Genomic DNA, 20734 nt, shown 5'->3' with positions numbered 1-20734 from the left:
AGTGTTTGTCTAGTGTTATCTAGTTTAGTTATCCCTCGTTTGTATTGCCTCATGTTTTGCCCCCTCGTGGGTTTTGTTTTCCCTGTTTTCTGTTTATAATAAACTTTCGTTTCACTGCATCCTGTCTGCGCTTGGGTTCACCTTCCACCCTCATAACAATTTCATTTGAAATATTTCACAATATTACTGCTTTTACTGTAATTTTGATCAAATAAATCCAGCCTTGGTGAGCATATTCTTTTGAAAAAAACATTTAAAATAGTCGTAATTATTCCAAACTTTTGACCGGTGGTGTAAATCAAATATTTAATTTGAGAATTTTTTTTTTTAACTCAATTAGACCTGACATTAAAATGTCACTTTTTCACCTCTTTCCTAAATTCAGCCCTGCAAGACGTTTGGGGACAGACTAACCTGCCATGCATTAGAGATAAAATCCTTTAAAGTGTGGGGTCAGTGACCCAATACTGACTGTGCACTTATGCCACTTACTGCACAGCTCTCCCATGGGATGATGTCTGGATTGCCAGGAGAAATATATAGACCATAAAGGAACAAAAACTGTCATAAAGCTTTGATTAAGGCCCAGGTTAAAAGACACAGGCAAGTGAAACGGCTGAGTTATGACAGCAGTTGAGGCTATAGCGTTATTGTTCCCGTGACAGAGCTCTTAGCACGGGTGGCTCATTGTAAACAGCTCCTTTCCGAGGAGCAGACAGTCATTAATCGCCCAAGCAATCCCAGACTCCTCCAGTGTACCCTCGGCATCAGAAATCACACTGCCGCCTCCAGCACATTCACTAAAGCTTGAAAGGTTGTGACTCTGTCTACTCTCAGCTGCATGTGACTCTTTTTATTTTTGCCCTATTATGGCTGATGTGTCAGTTTAACAGCTATGATGAACCTCATGACCATTTTCTTTGCTATACTGTCTTTTGCAGGAAAAATATACTCATAAAATGACAGTATATTCGATTAATAGTTCTAGAATAGTTTTAATAGCTCTATTACTGTTTCTTTGATGTTTGAGCTCATTAGTCAGTATATGTTTCTGAAAGTCATGCTATGGGAATTAACCTGAATTGTACAAAATTGTACGATTTTTAGAAAAAGGTAAAAGCATGAAGGCCCTCCTCTAACCCCAGCTCTAACCCTAAAACCCACCACGTTGTGAGCAGATTCTGCAAAAATGTTTGAATGATATCATTTGAACCTGTAAAAACGTAAAAAAAAAGTTACTAATAGCCATGTTGGAATTGGAGGACCACTTTGATTTGTTTCATTTTTTCCTTTTAAAATCTTACATGATTATATTTAATTCAATTTTTTTTATTCACGGTTCACTGTAAAAAAAAAGTTGCCGCCTTAAATTTTTAAGTACAATCAACTTGGATGTTTAAGTCATTTCAACTTAAATTACATTGAACTGACTTAAAAAATGAGTTGAATCTTGTATGACTTTTGAAAAAGTTGAAAATTGCTTAACTTATTTTGATGACTAAATGCAATGTAAAAACATATGTTGTCTAAAAATGTTGATCATTTACAGTGTACATAATGTTATTGTACATGGCAACATTTGCACACCTTGTGAATTCTTTAATAGCATGAACATACGCCTATGTTTTGTAATACCAGCACCTGTTCACAGACAGAATTAATAGAAAGTAGGCCTATACCGAATGCCACAGAAATAAACAAAGGTATTAGTTTGTTTGTCCTTTGATGCCACCTGCATCACATTACATTTGCCTGGCAATTATCTGCAGACAAAGGAGTCAGAGCTTTGATTCTGTAACACCATCTTCTAAATTCAACACTTGCAGGCAGACATAATCCAGCCAATAATTTATTTACCCATGACACTTTCATTATTTAGTAAGCACAGAGGCACCGGCAAGATGTGCACAATTAACAGACCTGGATAACTGAGCTGAGATGTTTGGTGTCATTAGTCATCTCTCCTTTCCAAAACATGTAAATCAAACCATGTATTAACGTCATGAGAAGTCATCAGCATTATATAATTTTTAACAGGTCAGTTGTTCATAATATATGAAAATGAAAAAATAAGAATTGAATATATGAAAGTATTTCGAAATATTTGAAAGTATATAAACTAATGATCTTTCAAATATTGTACAGTTTAATAGTGTTCAAAATTCGAAATAATCCAAAATTAATGTAATTATAGTGTTATAACAATTTACCTAATCTGTATTAGTTGTTTAATTGTGCCAATAATGTGCATTTATATCTCATGATCATATAGCATACACTTTTTTTATCAACAGCAGTTTATGACTCATAATGCGAACTCGCTGCGAACAACAATAACAAGTTGAAGTCAGACAGATGTTGGTGTTGCCACACCCACTGGTCCTGACCCCGCCCCGCCTGCCCCTCTCGCCCCGCCCCGCCCCTACGAGGGACCGCAATGATTTAGAAGTTCAGGAATCCCACGTGACGTCACCAAAGGGTGATGTAATGCTTCTCTAAATAGATCGTATTGTAATCTTTCCTCAGTCCAACGTGGTTCCTTCAGAAAGTGTGCTGCATCTTCTCCAGACTTCTGCGGTGAGTTGTTTGAGTTGTTTTTCATGCCGATACATCCATTCCTTCGCATTCATGCACTTGACGAGTCGGTGCCATTGAAAGAGTCATTCTCTTGAGCCTGAAGAAGTGACAAGTTGTTAAGGATTCACATTAACAGATTCCAAGTACTTTTACAGACTCTGTTTGTACGCGTGAAGTCGTTCACGTTTCATGCAGGAAAGTAAACACGCGGAACATGATTGATTATTTTCGGATCTCCAGGGATTGTTTGCATGTAACAGCTTTGCGCACTGTCTTTAGCCAAATTGCGCGTTAAGGGATCGTGTCGCATTAAACAGCTAGCTTAATCTTGATTCTGCTCTCAAACTTAAGTCGTTGTATTGTGCAAAACTTTACGCGGAGTCGGTAGTTTTTACTTTGCGTGCATGAAGCTGTCAAACACGATGTGTTTCTACAGTTTTTACTTGTGCGTGCATGTGTTTGTATGTGCATGTGTGGCAAGCTGTTTTAACACTTATTCCTCTAACGAACTCATTTTTATGTTACTAGTACTTATTTTTTAATTAGTAAGTAATCTAGTCGGGGCTAGTATATTTTTAAATTTCACTAGTTATATTCATTGATAGCCATTTTTAGTTAAATATCTGTAATTTAGCCATGCGTATGCATTGGTGAATATGAGTAAAAAATACAGGTCTAACTACAAAGAAGTACAATCAACTTGGATGTTTAAGTTATTTCAACTGAAAGTTAAACTTCAACCTAAAATGACTTAAAATTAATTGAATCTTGTATAACATAAAAAAGTTGAAAATTGCTAAATTTATTTTGTCATAACTTATTGATCATTTTTTTTACAGTGTAACAGTTGAGATCAGTAGCCTAGTGTGTCATAAATAGGTAGCCTACTTGGTACTAATGGAATAGATAGTAGGAGTAGCTATTGCTAGATTTGTACTAACTTTAGTAATAGATTGTTAGATTTTAAAACTTACCATTTTTTTCCCCAATTGGGCCAGCATCAATTGGAATGTGAATAGTCTAAAAAGAATCCAGTGGCAAAAGAACTCCTTTCCAGTAACAATGGAATAGATTTTCAAATAAGCAAGGAATGTACATATAGCCTAACTGAAAAAGATTCTTCGCTATTGGATTACTTGCCAGTAGAAATAAGAACTAGGCGAATAACAAATATATAGCCTAGCCTGTATATTAGTAAGTTGGTTTAAATGAATAAGTGTTAATATGGCTTGCCACCGCGTGTATGTTGTGTCCTTTTCGCGCTGTGACACAAGTGTTCTGCATTGTTCCTTTGAAGCGGTCTGTTCTAGAGAATTAGTTTGTAGCGTCGAACCTGTTTTGTTTCATTCATCAACAAGCAGAAACTGAGGAACTTCTTTCGTCTCTGAAAACTACTGCACCTCAGTGTTTTCCCGTTTCGACAAGAGCTACCGCGGCTGTCAGAGGGGTCCCAGTCCGCTCGTTTATAAAGGACGAGTTAAAGCATGCACGCCTGAATCTTTGCACTGAATCACACGTTTTTATTTTCTAACACTGTAACAAGAAAGCAATGCTTCGAGTTCGACGCATGACGTCATAATGCAGGCCAGTCAGACTTTGATTAACCGTCCAGATATTGAGGGTTTCAGCGGTTTGTGCTGACGAGGCAAACTCTCTCCTAAAAGCCCAAATGCTTAAAAGATTTTAATCCACTGACACGTTTGACTGGGTTCTTTTCATTACAACAAAAATAAATGTTTGTTTGTAAGAAAGTACAGCAAACAATCGTATATTAAACATGTGCAGTTCATCTTCACACAGGGAGGAAAATTCAAATAGATTACAGTTATTCTATCACATGGTCCAGGTTGGAGATTGAACGGGTTCACACTTAAAATGTGAAGTCTGTATCATTTACTCACTTTCATGTTGATACAAACCTGTATTAGTTTCTGTGGAACACAAAAAGTGATGCTATGAATGACAGGACCAGTCATTTTAATTGTACGGAAAAAAATCAATGAAAGTGAATGGCAACTGAGGCTGTCATATTTGCATTCTGTCTACACGTTTCCTTTTGTGTTCCATGGAAGAAAGAAGTCATAAAAGTTTGGAATAACTGCATATTCAACTTATAGCTTGATTTATGTGAACTTGATTAGAAACATTTAATAGCTACAGGGGCGTAGAATTTAGGAGGGACGCTAGGGACGTGTCCCTACCAATATCCAGTGACACTGATATATCCCTAGCAATATTTTCGATCAAAACTTTAAATATATTAAATATTGATGTCCCCGTCCCCACCAATTTCAAAATCAAACCTACGCCACTGGCTACTATTGTCAGCTGTGAAACAAGACATATCAGTCACACTTTAGATTAGGGTCCAAGTCTCACTATTAACTAATTATTAACTATGATTTTTGCCTCAATAAACTCCTATACTGCTTATTAATAGATAGTAAGGTAGTTGTTAAGTTTAGGTATGGGTAGTAGGATTAAGGGATGTAGAATCATGCAGACTAAGGCATATGCTTTATAAGTACTAATAAACAGCCAATATCCTAGTAATGCATGCTAATAAGCAGCTTGTTAATAGTGAGAATTGGACCCTAAACTAAAGTGTTACCGACACATCTAAAAAAATTGAGTGGCTATTGGAAAAAAATGTCTATATGACTACTATAAACATTCCTTCCCTCTCCAGTTTAATTAATCTGGCTGATAGAGTGAATTACAATGAGTGGAATTTTTTTTATATAGTTATACTATAGAAAATTCTAAATGCCTTATAATATGTGATGTATGATAACATGGTAATTCAAAAGTTTTTGATTTTAATTTTAATCACAAATGGCATGTTTTCATTTTGCTATCTCTTTTGTTCACTGAACAACAACAACGTTCCGATATACAACATTCATATTTCAAATGTTTGTACCTTCGGTATCAAAGTCAGCCTGAAGTTCTCTTGGTCTCTGTGAGTTTATGTTTGAGAAGATGTGATGACTGACAGTGATTGAAGGTTGCCTTTGTTGGGCCTCTTCGTCTGTTCATTAAGAGAGGTATATGGCATCCTTTGCATTGTCTGTATGTTTCTTATTCCTTGCCCCGGGCCCTGAGCTGATCCTACCTTGAACCTTTTCTGCCGAAGGCCTGTGGAGGACGGGGGGTGGGAGGTTGGAGGTTGGATTTGAATTGCGGTGCAAGTTTGTGCTTGCTGTAACCTTCACCACCCTCCTTCTCCCCTCGGCCTGTGCACCACACTGTTTGAATTCAAATGAAGAAAGTTCCTCACCGGTTCCCTGTGAAACTGTACTCCGGTCCCCTAATCCTCCTCGGCTGCCACATCGGGCCGTTCTAAATTTGAAGTGTAACGAAATTTCCTGTGTTAAATGAAAACACCGGTGAAATAAAAGCCAAGCAGTGTATGACCACCGGTGAGCAAACATCTCACACCTGGTCTTGTGTCACATGGGAATATTGAGCAGTTTAGGTGGCTAAAAGACTTGCTGGAGGGTGGAAATGATACGGTAATATTTTTCATAAAAATGAATGAAGTGCATAATCCTATGTTTAAATGAACAGATTTGATGACAGTCTTTGTAGTGCGGATTTCGCATGTTGGAGAACATGCATAGTGAAAATATGGAATATTGCTGCAGGCGTCTGATTGTGTTGCACTGTTGGTTATGCTTTTGGAATTATGCCAGATGATATCACAACAAGACGGCTTATCTCGGGTCTCGTAACATTTGAGAACACAGCATATTTACAATAATTACAATACATTCTCAAATCTTGACTGATACGGTGAGAAGTTTGTAAAGTTTAAGGCTAGATAAGGACACAGAAACATGTTCCTCACTATAAAGGTGTATTGTATTGTTAAAGTCAACATGAAATCAAACATATATGTTAAATCATATTTAACACATTCATGGTTCTTTATTTTGAATGATTCATCTGTGCACCTTATTCCAAAGAAAAAAAAAGGTTTGGGCTTGGTTTCATCAAAATGACTATCATGGGTTCAATTTTCAGTGGAAGCAGGAACGGATAAAACTGATTCTATAGTTGATATAAAATATGAGGAACTCAGTGCAAATCACTCAGTCAGCCGGATTAATTTTAACCGAAGAGGGAAGGAATGTTTATAATGATCATATAGACATTTTTCAGTTTTATCAGAAATGTCTTGTTTCACAGACACTATGGTACAATTCACAGATAATTATATAAAATGTTTTATATCAGGTTCAAATAAATCAAGCTACTGTATAAATTGAATATCCAATAATTATGATGTTATTCTGAACTTGTGACTTTTTATTTTAAAATCTTGAATCTAATGCAAGTCGCTTTGGATAAATATGTAAAATATTATGACTTCACCTCTGAAACGTCTTTCCTTTTCAGCTCAGAGAAGAGTCAAATAGAGATGATACGGTCAATTTCTGATAGAGAAAATCGAGTCCCATCCTACATTTCTATCTCGTTGTCGATAAATTTCACTCAGAAATATATCACATTACGGACGTAAAATGTGAAATAAATTTACTCAAAGAAATAATTCACTCAAAAAATAAATATTCTCTCATCATTTACTCACTCTCATGTTGTTCCAAACCCTGAAGATGTTTTGAAAAATGTCTCAGTGTTTTCTTGTCCATACAATGAAGGTCAATGGTGACCAAATTAGTTTACCAGGATTTTTAAAAATATATTATTTTGTGTTCTGTGACAAAAAGTAGTAAAACAGGTTTACAGTGACATGGGGGTGAGTAAATGATGACTACATTTTTTAGATTATCTGTCCCTTTATTTGAACAAAAATAGTTCTGGCAAAAGTGTTCAATCTCATCTAGTGACAGAGGCGCTTTAAAGGTTGAATATCGAACAGCCAAAATGACCGTTTTTAAATAGCAATTAACAATGAAAAAAGTGAGAGGGGAATAAGACAGATGCGGTATGAGAGCTGAGAGCTGTGTGTTAGTGACTTGTCATTTAGCAGACGTGTTCTTGATGTCGGTTCGCTTACAGAAACACCCTGTCCAGACCATGTGTCCCCAAGGGCCGCGTGTCAGAAGCCGCCTGGAGGGGCTCTGTCCCAAGGCCGGACTGTAAGGGAAAAGAAGTCTGGTTAATATAACGGCAAATTTGCATGTTTTGACTGCATGGGAGGAAACAGTTGACTAGACCAATCGGACAGGGAAAAACAAATGCACATGCAAATCGTGTATGAAAGCGGTCACACAGCGGGGCTCATGTATATATCCAAGCCTGAAGCATTTGAATTCATGCTTTTCTCTTAATGTTTTCATCTTTCAAAGTTTTGAACGTGTTTATTTTCCACACATTTGGAAAGTGTTTGTTGTCTAAGCGGTGTGTCAATACGTAGCCACAGTCATTAGTCTGTTTTGCTGCTGTATATGAAGGGGACTCGACTCTGGCTGTCATGGACTATTACAGCTGTGTCTCATTAGGCTGTTGTAGACCATAATACTGTTACTCTTTCGCACAAAACTTACATAAGGGTGGTGTAAAATTCCCAAAACAGGTGTTAGAAACGTTGGTCAAGTTTATGATCACCTGTGATGCACGACATGCAGCCAAATTTTGCAAGACAGTGTTTTCGCTGTTGCGATAAAATAGTCATAAGCATTTGTTGCCATCTTATAATCAGGCCCACACAGCATCTGAGGCCTGGCAAGGGGCGGGACATTTCCGAAACACGCTAGAAGTGGTTGACCAATCACAACGTATTGCTCCAGTTGACTAATCAGAACAGTCAGAATCCAACACCCAGACTCCCATAGATCATCACCCGTTGAATAGAATGAGACTAAAGCACAATTGGTGCCTGCTATATTCCACAGAATCGCACTCTTATCCCCTTGGCGACAGTAGCAGAGGGCTCAGCGTGGGCCCACATAAGAAAAGCATGGTAAAGTACGTCCCATCAGCATCAGAGGAGCAGCCCGGTTACACTCCATGTGCGTGAAACTGAATGACTGGCATACCATTCCATTGTCAGTCTTTCATCCATGGCATTTAGCAGCATCATGGCACTGAACAAGGGATTCCAGTGCTCATGGTGAGCTGTAACGGAGAGAGAGATTTGCCATTGAAATGTAATCACCACTTGTGAACGAACACTAGAAATAGTTCAGAGTTTTGTCATTGTAATGAAACATTTTGACACTTTATTGCCCTCGCTGTAATTTGTCACCCTGTCAGTTTGCTGTGTTGCCGCACATTGTCACCCTGTTGGATAGAGGCAGCTATATTTCACCATTAACAGTTGACTTTAAAACTGACCTGGGTTATGATTCTCTTTTTTCAGATCTATTATTTACTTTAAAATACTTAAAATGTAAATTGTATGTGTGTGTGTGTGTGTGTGTATATATATATATATTTTTATTCGTGTGTTGCTTTACATAATCTTTTATTGTTATTTTTTTAGAAAAAAAGCACAATTTATATTTTTGAAAAAAAAAAAAGTATAATAAATATAATACAGATAAATTATATCATAATATTGTAAATTATATTGACCTTTGACATGGCCAGGTTAGTTGTGATACAATCCAGATGGTAAAATATTTAAAAAAAGGCAAAATCCCCCCAAAAACGTAATATTTAATGATTATATATATAGTATGAACTTAAAAAATATGAAAAATGTCAGTGTTGTATAACTGTCCTGATATTTATAATAAAGAATATTTTATGAGTATATATATTTAGATTTTATATACATTTTTTAATCCTATATTTTTGATACTTAAATGAAATTATGCAATTAAGCATATATGATTTATCTTGTATAGTATAGTGAAGTATATATATACACACTTTTTTGCATCATTGTATCATAAAAATACTTTTTTGATGTGTACAAGGTGTAAGGAAATTATGTTATTACATTGATTGAACTACATGCCATTTATAAAGTTAATAAATTCAAACTGTAGATAAATTGTATAACATTTTTCAAAACAATCAATGTGAAGCCAGCATGAACGCAAAGAATACATTTCTAAATTTTGAAAAGATTGTTCCTATGCTTTATCTCGGACGTTCTTAACTGTCATCGACCCTAATACAAACTGCTAAAGTCATGGCTGGTGAAGTATTAACAGGGCAGTTTAGGTGTCAAAAGAGTTGCTAACCACTGATACTCTGACCTCGGCGCCGTGTGTCTGGGTTTAGCCACACACTTGCGTGCACAACACAGAGAGGATAGTTTACACCTTACCCTGTGGTCAGCGACGGCTCCATGGCGACGAAGGAGCAGGGTGACACTTCAGGGGTCAGTTTTAGCCTAAACCTTTACAACTCCTAATGCCCTCTCCCAGGGCGTAAGACACCGAATACTCACTGAGATTCCGTCAAAGCCTCTTCGGGAACCACGGAGTTGGCTATCACTGGCACACGATACATTAGTGACATCATCTGAGCGGGTCTTTATGCTGCTGAGTCCTGGAGGCGCCCCTGATTTGAATTTCTCTTCTTTGCTTTGTGTTCAGGTATATGAGGAGCCAGTGACAGTGATGAACTCCGAGCAGGAAAGGCCGTTCGTGTGCATTGCCCCGGGCTGCTCTCAGGTGAGTCTGATAAGACAATGGCAAAGACGAACGGTCCTGTAACTCGAGAAAGCTCCTTCTCTATGTGAAACTACACCATAGACAACAACAGTGAAATGCTATCTTGTTGAGGCAAATGAAATCCACTGGGTCTTTATAAGATTCTTGGCTTTGTATTTCTTTGGATGAGGTGGAATCCTCATAGATATAGTAAATAATCTCTCTCTTAATGCATATTTTCTTCTAGCTCCACCATTACACAATGGTTCGCAATGGGGTAAAACTGAAACAAAAATCACCTAAAATAATCAAATAAATGTAATATTTCTCATTTTCATTTTGTTTAACTTGATGTAGACTACAAAAAATAACTAAAATTTTTTTTTATTAATCTATATAGACGTAAAAAGAAAAAAGAAAAAAAAGACAAAACCACACAGCAAAATTACCAAAACTGAAATTGAAATAAAAACCTTTATATATTTATAATATATTATATATATTTATATAATTATTATTTTAGATATTTTATATGATTAAAAACTATAATAGTATATCTCACTGACACTAAACCAGTTCTAAACTGGTTTTGGTTCAGGACCCAGACCCAGCAACCCAAAATAATAACAAAATTGTATATCATACAAAAGTAATACAAATCGTACTTTGAATTATTATTAATATAATATTACAGTATTAATATTACCTTGTACTGCATAGGTCTACAAATATGTACAAATATTGATATGACAAATTTACATATTGCAAAAACACATATTTTGATTGGACGCACAGCCTATGATGTCATCAACCTAAGATATTATAAGTGCTTTCCCTGCCTTTTTAAAAGTATAAATTTTCTATCCCGTATCCTATAAAATGTTTTTTTAAGTCGCATTTAGCATTATTTTCCTCTTCTTTCCGCAGTCAGAACACACATTTGGGCCACTATCCACCGGTTTTGAACCGCTGCACAGAGGCCTGTCACAGTCTGTCTAAGCACGTTGGTTCATGTGGACCATTTACAGACACAATATACCTTTCAGGTGCTCTTAAACAGCAATTAAGATAATGTAATTACAATAATGAGAAGGTATTTTCAATCAGAAGGTTGTTATTCTAATCGGTTCCGAGTCAGACAGGCAGTTTATGCCTAAGGCTCAGTCCTGTTGTACAAGGTGGTAAATATAACTTTGGCAAAATAACTTCGCTTGACACAGTCACTAATTGTAAGATTCTGTTTTTCAAGAACACAGAATGGAAAGAAAACAAGCCTCTGCTTTTTTTTTATTGTATTTAGTGTTATTAAATCACAACCAGTTGTTTCTATGTTCTCCAGAGATTCCCTACGGAGGATCATCTAATGATTCATCGGCACAAGCATGAGATGACCCTCAAATTCCCCTCCATCAAAAATGACAACATGCTGTCAGGTGAGACAGACCACACACACACACACACACAGCTCATGTGTGAGTCTCCTCTTAGCGTCTGTCTTTGATTAGGTGTATTAGGCAGGACGCATGACTTGGCAAATGCGTAGGTGTAGTTTTAAATGCAGAGCCATGTGGCTAAAATAATATTTGTGCTGTGCTCTGCCTCAATCCCCTAATCCCAGTCATCAACCCGTACCATGAGCTCCATATCAATTAGACCGCTGGCCCTCTCAGGGGACGAGGGGAAAGGGGAACAGTGGAGGGAAGAAAAGAAAATAAGTCTCAACAACTATGATGAAAAAGTGGAGGATTCTAGGGTGCATATTTAGAGATTGTACAATAACTAACCAAAGTTGTTTACTCAGCCTTGGTTGAAAAAGTCAGCCTTTTTTTTGGTGTATCTGATCTGTTAATGAACACCAATAAACACATCTATTCCAAAACAAAACAACAAAACAAAACAAACCAAAACAAACCGAAACAAAACAAAATAAAACAAACCGAAACAAAACAAACCAAAACAAAATAAAACAAAACAAACCGAAACAAAACAAAACAAAAAACAAAACAAAACAAAACAAAACTGTCTGTCTGTCTGTCTGTCTGTCTGTCTGTCTGTCTATCTATCTATCTATCTATCTATCTATCTATCTATCTATCTATCTATCTATCTATCTATCTATCTATCTATCTATCTATCTATCTATCTATCTATCTATCTATCTATCTATCTATCTATCTATCTATCTATCTATCTATCTATCTATCTATCTATCTATCTATCTATCTATCTACCCACCCTTTCTATCTATCTATCTATCTATCTATCTATCTATCTATCTATCTATCTATCTATCTATCTATCTATCTATCTATCTATCTATCTATCTATCTATCTATCTATCTATCTATCTATCTATCTATCTATCTATCTATCTATCTATCTATCTATCTATCTATCTATCTATCTATCCGTCAGTCCATCCATCCATCCATCCATCATGTGGTTTAAAATCCAGTTAAAATCTGATTTCTGTAAATGACTTGCAGTCTGCATGGTCAGATCAGATTTCATGTATTTTGTCATTTGAGATGCTCACTCTTGCCCCAGATATTGAACTATGTGTCATTCACTTGTGAATTACGAATGAGAGAACTAATGAGCAGTTTCAGGCACAAAATAAACTATTTATGAATATGTTTACAGTAATGCAGTAATTAATAACTTATGTATTCTCATGCACCGTAATGGTCAAAAGAAAAAGCAATATTTTTCAGCTTTCTGTCCTCAATGACAACAACTTTGACAACAACTCTCAAAAGTATCTTGGCATTGTGCTGATGCTTACATCATTACCATAGCAACTGATGTAGATACACTGGATATTGACTACACTGTCCGAACAAACGGATCGCATTTCAGCACTTGCAAATTGATGATGCAAGTCCTTTAGATTGGACTTGAAAAATGAATCGGAATTGTGTGATATTCAAGTGCTTTTTGTTTTATTATGAGTTAATTTATGAGTTCATTGATTGAGTTAGAGTTATTACTGTAATAACTGTATTTTGAAAATAATGTTACTTTTTAACTGATGATTACACCACATGACATTTTATTTTATTTCAGTAAATTAAACTGAAACTATTCTTGAAAAAAAAAAATGAAAAAAAATAAAAAAACATATGAATGCATTTTAAACTGTTCTTTTCTGATTTTTATTTTGGACACACTTATTTTTTATGATATATGCATTTCATTCATCCTCTTCTATCAAGATACTGCAGACACTTACAGGGATCCTGAAAACCCATGCTGGGATTCTACGAGTCCTGGATGTGCGGTTCAGTCTAGACAGTAATATTCATTGTGGGTTTGATAAAGTACAAGATAATGAGTTACTATGTGGTTCCAGTAGCGGCTAGAAATTATCGTCCCACCACTAACTCAATAAGAGGTGTGTGTGATTTCTCAGTGGGGTGTGTTTGAGGCTGAGCAAACGAGAGGTAGTGAGTGAAGGAACGCATGTGCACCTTTGTTAGCAAGTGAGTTACTGAAAAAAGGGCCTGCATGTAAAAGAATGCGGAGCGAGTGAGAAACCCAAAGCTGATCCCAGAAATCTGATCTGCCACTCTGACAAGGGTAAATAATGAAGAGGACAGAATCACAGCCTGAGTGGAGAGAGACACGGCATGCAGCTAGAAATGCATCCTAGTGCCATGGACCGCATGGTCCCGCCAGAAGATTTTATTTAGCTCTTTGGCTTGGGTTCAACTTGCATAGGGAATTTACCGCAAACTTGTGTTGAGTGTACAGAGACATCATTTTGTTCATGCAGAGTTGACTTCACTAATTGAGCGTATTTATTTAGTTTAGTTTTTTTTTTTTCCTTAAAATGTATTTTCAAGTTAGGTAAAAACAGAATGTGATAAAAAATTTTTTTTAAATTATATATATTTTTGGGGTGGGGAGTGGATGATCACAATAGCTTTTACAACCTGAACAAAACTAATTGATAGTTTTTGAAGAATATTGACGTTGAGGTTCTTTAGAAGTCCTTTCTATGATATCACTTCCTGTTTTCTTATTGGTTGCTCCTCATGACTTTGATTTGGTGTCAAATATTTTTAATATTTTAAGAAAAATTCTTCAAAACGGCTTAATTTAAAGTATTAATAAAATATTATGCCAAACTACTAAAGTATTTTTTCATGGTAACACCTTACAATAAGGTCCCATTCGTAAACATTAGTTAATACATCAATGTAAAAGAGGTCCACTGAAGGCAAGTTTGTAGAGAACCCAAGTGCAGTTTATTTACAAAACGTGATCAAACATAAAACAAAGGCATGGCATGAACAAAACATGACAGGACCTTACCCACAGAGGTTACGGTGAAACAATACTTGACAAAGACACATGAGGGCTTAAATACACAAGGACTAATGACTAGACAAGGGACACCTGTGAACAATGAAACAATGAACCAATGACAACATGACACATCAGACAAGGGAACACATGGCAGGATCACATGACTATTGCTGCCTTCCAGTCCAAAATTGTCATGCCCTTCACCATAGATATCCATAATAAAGGCTATATGTCTTACGGCGGAGTCTCTATCGTCATCACCGGCGGCCATCTTGTCACAGGCAAGCTTTCTGGCGGGCTCTGTGGTGCCTGATGTAAGATGAGTGATCAGCACGAACACAAATACTCTTATCTCGTTGAAATCTTGACGGATTTACAAACGGTTTGGTTTCTTACAAACGTTATTAACGTGGCTATAATTCTGGATGATTATTTATTTATACACTTATTATTCATAAGTATGCAGTGTCATAACTACATCTCTGACGTTTATAACAAACCAAACCGTTTGAAAATCGGTAGAAAATTGAGCAAGTTATGGTTATTTAAAAAGTACATGCACCATTAAAACACAATGTTACGAGTGAGCGAGCTGCCTGTGACAAGATGGCCGCCAGGTGCGGACGGTGACCTCCATTGGCCAGCAGCGCGGACGAGACATCTAGCCTTTATTATGGATATCTATGCCCTTCACTAGCTAACTTCCCTCCGTCTCGTTCACTCGGATGTACGTCATTGCTTACGTTGCATGAGTGCCCACTTCTGGCGGAAACTGCCCTTGATCACTTGAATCAGCTATGGAGTTGATTTATTATTATTATTTTTTAATTCCCTTTAAGAATTTGTTTAATGCAGCATCCAAATGTATATAGATGTGTTTGGGTTGTTTAAAAAAAAAATCATAATTAATATATCATAGAGTTGTTTGTGGTGGTGGTGATTAGATCTCTTATACTGTCTATGGATTAGACGAGATCTGCGGTGACGTCACAATCGTGTTGCATTGTGGTATATGGAGCTGCCTGTAGTGGACATATGAAGTAGACTCTCTCCCTCTGTCAAAATCGAGGGAACAAGGGTCTGTCCATATAAACTTCCCTCGTCCACTTCACGAAGTGAAACGCACTTCAAAATGGCGGGAGGGATTCCCCCGAGGGGAAGTGCTTAGGGAAGTTCGCAACTTAGTGCGTGTCTAAAAGTGGACTGGAACGCAGCATATGAAAGGGAATTACATGACAACAGGAAACTAACATTAACTAACAATGAGCAATACATTTGTTATAGTATTGTTTATTAATCATATTGATCATTATAAGTTCATGTAGCTCAGGTACATTCAACAGATACGACTTTAGATTTTAGTAATGTATTAGTAAATTAACATAAACTAAGATTAATAAATGCTTTATATAAGTAGTTTTCATTGTCGGTTCATGTTAACTAATGAATTTCAAGGAAGTTAATACTTTTAATGAAGTTTTTTTTTACATTATGATATATGATATTGTACCACCCTAATTTGTTTATTTTATGACCCCAACAAAATTAAAAATGTGCATCATATAAGACATCATAAAGTGAATTCCGTTGTCAATGTAATTATGAATAAATGATGCATTGTCTGCTTGAATGTTTCCAGACCAGACGCCGACCCCAACGCGCTTCTTGAAGAACTGTGAGGAGGTGGGTCTTTTCAGCGAGCTGGACTGCTCCATCGAGCAGGAGTTTTGCAAGGCTCAAGAGGAGGAGGACAGCAAACAGGTGAGGTTATGGTGTGAGTCTCGCAGCTGTGATGCTAACAGCGTCTGTCACAATCAGCCCATGACAATAACACGCCGAAGATCACACACATGAAGCAGGTAAAGATACACCCAGAGATCAGATTTGGTACCTGAGCTTCAGACTGACAGTTGTGTTCATAAAGAGCGCTGTTTGTCTGGTTATCACATATCACCCAGACAATCACACACTCTTGATGCTCTTCAATTCCACGTCTGACAGTATTTTAGGGGATCATAGTCTTGCTTCTGATGCGAGTTGCTTTTCCAAAATGTAGGAAACTTTATGGTAACTTAAAGGGTTCGTTCACCCAAAAATGAAAATTCTGTCAGTATTTACTCACCCTCATGTTGTTCCAACCCCGTAAGACCTTCGTTCATCTTCAGAACACGAATTAAGATATTTTTGATGAAATCTGAGAGCTGGATCACTCCTCTATAGTCCATAGGCTTCTTCAGGGATTGAACTTGCCGGCCTCGAAAAGTTATTAAAGACATCGTTAAAATAGTCAAAGTGACTACAGTGGCTCAATCTTAAATTTATCAAGCGACGAGAATACTTTTTGTGCGCAAAAACAAACAAAAATAACAACTTTATTTTAACTATTCATTTCCTTCTCTTTGGGCCTCTAGTCAGTTAACGTAGTGTGATTCCGTAGAGCTACGTCACACGTAGGCTCACTATTGGCCGACGCTGGTCATGTGCGTGATGCGTGTGACGTACAACAACAGAAGCTTACGCTATTACACTAGTGAACTGACTCGAGGCCCACAGAGAAGGAAATGAATAGTTGAAATAAAGTCGTTATTTTTGTTTTTTTTTGCGCACAAAAAGTATTCTCGTCGCTTGATAAACTTAAGATTGAGCCACTGTAGTCACTTGGACTATTTTAACAATGTCTTTAATAACTTTTCGAGGCCGGCAAGTTCAATCCCTGAAGAAGCCTATGGACTAGTATAGAGGAGTGATCCAGCTCTCAGATTTCATCAAAAATATCTTAATTCGTGTTCCGAGGATGAACGAAGGTCTTACGGGGTTGGAACAACATGAGGGTGAGTAATTACTGACAGAATTTTCATTTTTGGGTGAACTAACCCTTTAAGATATCTCGATTTCTCAAATTCTAAAACCAGAAACATACTTTACGTAAGTATGCAAACATAGTGACTTTAACTAACTTTAAGCAACTTAGCTTAGCAAAAATCTCTCTAAACTGTTTTATTATGCCTCTTGCCACAGCGCTGAGAATAAAAATGAATATACCCTGTATTTGTGTGTGCTATATATTTTATACTAATTAGACTATTGCGCCGTTAGCTTAGCAACATGTCAGACTCTATTGAAAGCATCTCAGATCAGTTACATTTGCTTTCATGATGGTTAGTTGCTCTTTACTTGGCAGTACGCTGGGATGCAGCTCACTAGGCTTTGGAATAGAACTTCTATAGCTTTTTCTGTTTTTCTTGCTCCATGTTAAAGGTGAGTCGTGTCATTTCTGCAACACCAAACAGAATTTTCAACAGATTTTAAAAATTGATTAATATACCCAGTAGGGGTGTAACGGTTCTCGGTAAAAAATCGAACTGTACCGTTGTACACCCACCTTTTGCACTTATAATATGGTTTGTTGAAAATAACAACATGTAAAACAGACAGACAGAGTAGGCTAATGTATGTTTCTGTTGAAGGATATGCATTTCTGGCGTCCCCTAAACTTTGTTAAATGCAAGTGCCGTATGCTCTAATATGACCAATCATACGCCTTCATCACTACTACGCACACATCATTCTACCTGTGTTTGAACTAAACTCATTTAAGTCTTGCCAATTTGAACATTCAAGGGCAAGAAGATGCAAAAGGGAACACGCTCGCACGCTGGGAGATTTGTGTGTGCACTCATCCGAAGTCAGTGTTGGGAAAGTTCATTTCAGACAGTCAGTGTTGGGAAAGTTCATTTTCTACATGAACTAGTTCAAAGTTCATTCACAAATTTTAAAATGAACTAGTTCAGTTCATAGTTCATACTTCAAAAAATGAACTAGTTCATAGTTCTTTTTTTCCATATGTTGTTGTGAGCTTTAAAAAAAAAAAAAAATTTATTATTGCCACAGCCCATATACAACCACAGACAGCAATTATTTTATCGACGGGCAAAGTTTGCACAGAAATGTAAGATTTTTCCCATCCTCACCGACCTTGTCATACAACTCGTTTAAATAATCATACGACGCCTCTTCACTCGCTGCTTTGTCGAATACATGCTGCTTTTTGTCTTGATGACGCATGCGGCGGCCGCGGTGTGACACTGGTGGCTGGTGTTGCCAGATTGGGTGTTTTTTTCGCTACATATTAAAGCCTGTTTACGGTGTGTTTTAGCCAGGTTTTCGCCTGGAAGGCTATATAGAAATCTGGCACCCTATTGAACACAGTTAAACTGAGAGAGCGTGCGTTCACAGACACCAGAATGAACGCGTTCACAGTAACGTTCATCAGGCAGTAATTCAGTACGTTCAGTTCACGTTCGCCCAAAATATGAACGAGTTCATGAACTATCGTTAATTGAACGCGTTCAGGCACAAGCACAACACTGCAGACAGTACACAAGTCTTGTGCTTGAACGGACAAATTATTGTCAACATGCCTGTCTGGGCGAGTATACTTGCAAACATAACATGTTATGTCTTAAGAAGTGAATGTAAACAGTCGAGAAAGACAATGCATGTGTACAGCATCAGTGTATTGGATCCATATATTATGACTTAAAGTGACCGCAGCATAATATTAATACTGTCTGTGTTTTTTAATGTTAACTTACAACAAAATACAAGGAAATCACTCACTGCTCTTGACTAAATAGCTTTTATAACTTTAATAATGATTCATCTTTATTTAATTTATACAGTGAAGATTATATGCAATGTTGTTTATATGCAATATTTGATTACCTTATTAGTTAAATTTCTGTAGCCTACCTGAAAACTACTGTTAGATGCCTGAAAAACCTGAAAAGCACTATTTATTTTATTTGGATCTTTGCTCTATTGTATTTATTTGTCCTGTTGCTTGTAGTTTGATCGTTTGTTCTTATTATCTTTATTTTTATTTGACAGTAGTTCTTTTTCTCCTGAACATAGCACATACCGAACCATACCGAAACTGTGATAAAAACCAAACCGTGAGTAATTTGAACCGTTACACCCCTAATACCCAGTATTTGTGTGTGCTATATATTTTATGCTTGGAGTATTGCTCTGTTAGCTTAGCAACATGTTAATGTTGCTGTCAGTTTTGAAAGCGTCTTAAATGACGGTCAACCTAACAAAAATATGGGTTACACTTTATTTCAATAGTCCACTTTAGACATTCTATAGGCAGTACTACTCCAAATTCACTCAACTGTTTGACCAATTCCATTATATTGAACAAATTGTGCTGCTTTTTTACATTTGCCTCCACACATACAAGCAGAGTTTTACCGAATAAACCATCTAGGAAGTTTAAAGAAACTTTCTCAAGTTTTTCAAATGCATATTTCAAAATGACAATTGGGATGGTAATCGTGAAGCCGTCACGATAACCAAACTATTGCGGGTTTTTTTATCATGCTTCTTCAAGGTCTGACAATAATGTAAACAACTTCGACCCTAATGACTGTTTTACCACTTGCACCACTTGTGTCACAAGATGACTGACCTCAGTGACCACCACCCTGTATGCATGTGCATGACAGCCGTACTGTAGATAAACTAATGGTGTCTGTTAATCTGGGGATTTTACATTTGAGGTTTAGGGTTAGTACACCATGCCAAGTCAGCAAGCAGCAGGTTGTAGCAGGACTTTTGCTGAAAAGGCAAAGACAGGTGAGAGGGAGATATTGCCCAGAGCCTTTTCAGAGAATTCTGTTGCGCTTTTCTTAAATGAAGTGTACTAAAATCAAATGTGGAAGCTGGTTAATCTGTTTAGAATCTCATGTGCTTAAAGGATGTGCCTTTTTAGGCAAGTTAGATTCTGTGTAGTCTCGCGTAGCCAGACCTTCAGACTGACGGCAGAAGGTCTGGACTCCATCGCAGCTTTCATTGGCCAAGGACTGCCCAGAGGCCGTCTGACTGACATGTAATCATCGTTCGTTTTGTTCCACGTCATGTTTAGGGGTGTGAAAATGTATTGTCGATGTCCCTACAATAATAGACAGGTGTGTAAAACTCTTGGACGTATTTTAAAGAGTCTTATGCTGTGAACTTTACATACTTCACATATTTTTGAAAATCCAGCATTTAGTTGATCCCGATAAATTCTTCTTCAATGAGGAAGTTTGGCTTCACGGCATCTTTGTTTCCAGGCGGACTTTTAAAGAACGCAACACACACTTCTCCTGGACATCCTGTATAATTCAACCAATCAGATGATGACTTTAAAAATCCTGAAGTGTTTCCAGTTAAGTGTGCCATATGCATCAGACGTTCAGCTAGTGGTCCGAGGACATGACGTCTGA

At 37.0% G+C, this 20734-nt stretch overlaps 1 protein-coding gene across 1 annotated transcript in view; it reads left to right on the top strand.

The window, feature by feature from the left end:
• Positions 1 to 2548: 2548 nt before the first annotated feature.
• creb5b (cAMP responsive element binding protein 5b) overlaps positions 2549 to 20734 on the top strand; it is a 70032-nt gene continuing 51846 nt past the window's right edge. Inside the window, exons 1-4 of the mRNA XM_056234411.1 lie at positions 2549 to 2577; positions 10095 to 10172; positions 11491 to 11584; positions 16102 to 16223. Coding sequence (XP_056090386.1) covers positions 10119 to 10172; positions 11491 to 11584; positions 16102 to 16223 — 270 coding nt within the window. The 5' untranslated portion in view covers positions 2549 to 2577; positions 10095 to 10118. The remainder of the gene's footprint in view (positions 2578 to 10094; positions 10173 to 11490; positions 11585 to 16101; positions 16224 to 20734) is intronic.

Source organism: Rhinichthys klamathensis, unplaced genomic scaffold (assembly GCF_029890125.1).
Source record: "Rhinichthys klamathensis goyatoka isolate OS25496 unplaced genomic scaffold, OSU_Roscu_1.1 h1tg000395l_1, whole genome shotgun sequence".
Classification (NCBI taxonomy): Eukaryota; Metazoa; Chordata; class Actinopteri; order Cypriniformes; family Leuciscidae; genus Rhinichthys; species Rhinichthys klamathensis.
Note: the sequence above shows the minus strand (reverse complement) of the source record. Positions and strands in the feature narration are given on the sequence as shown.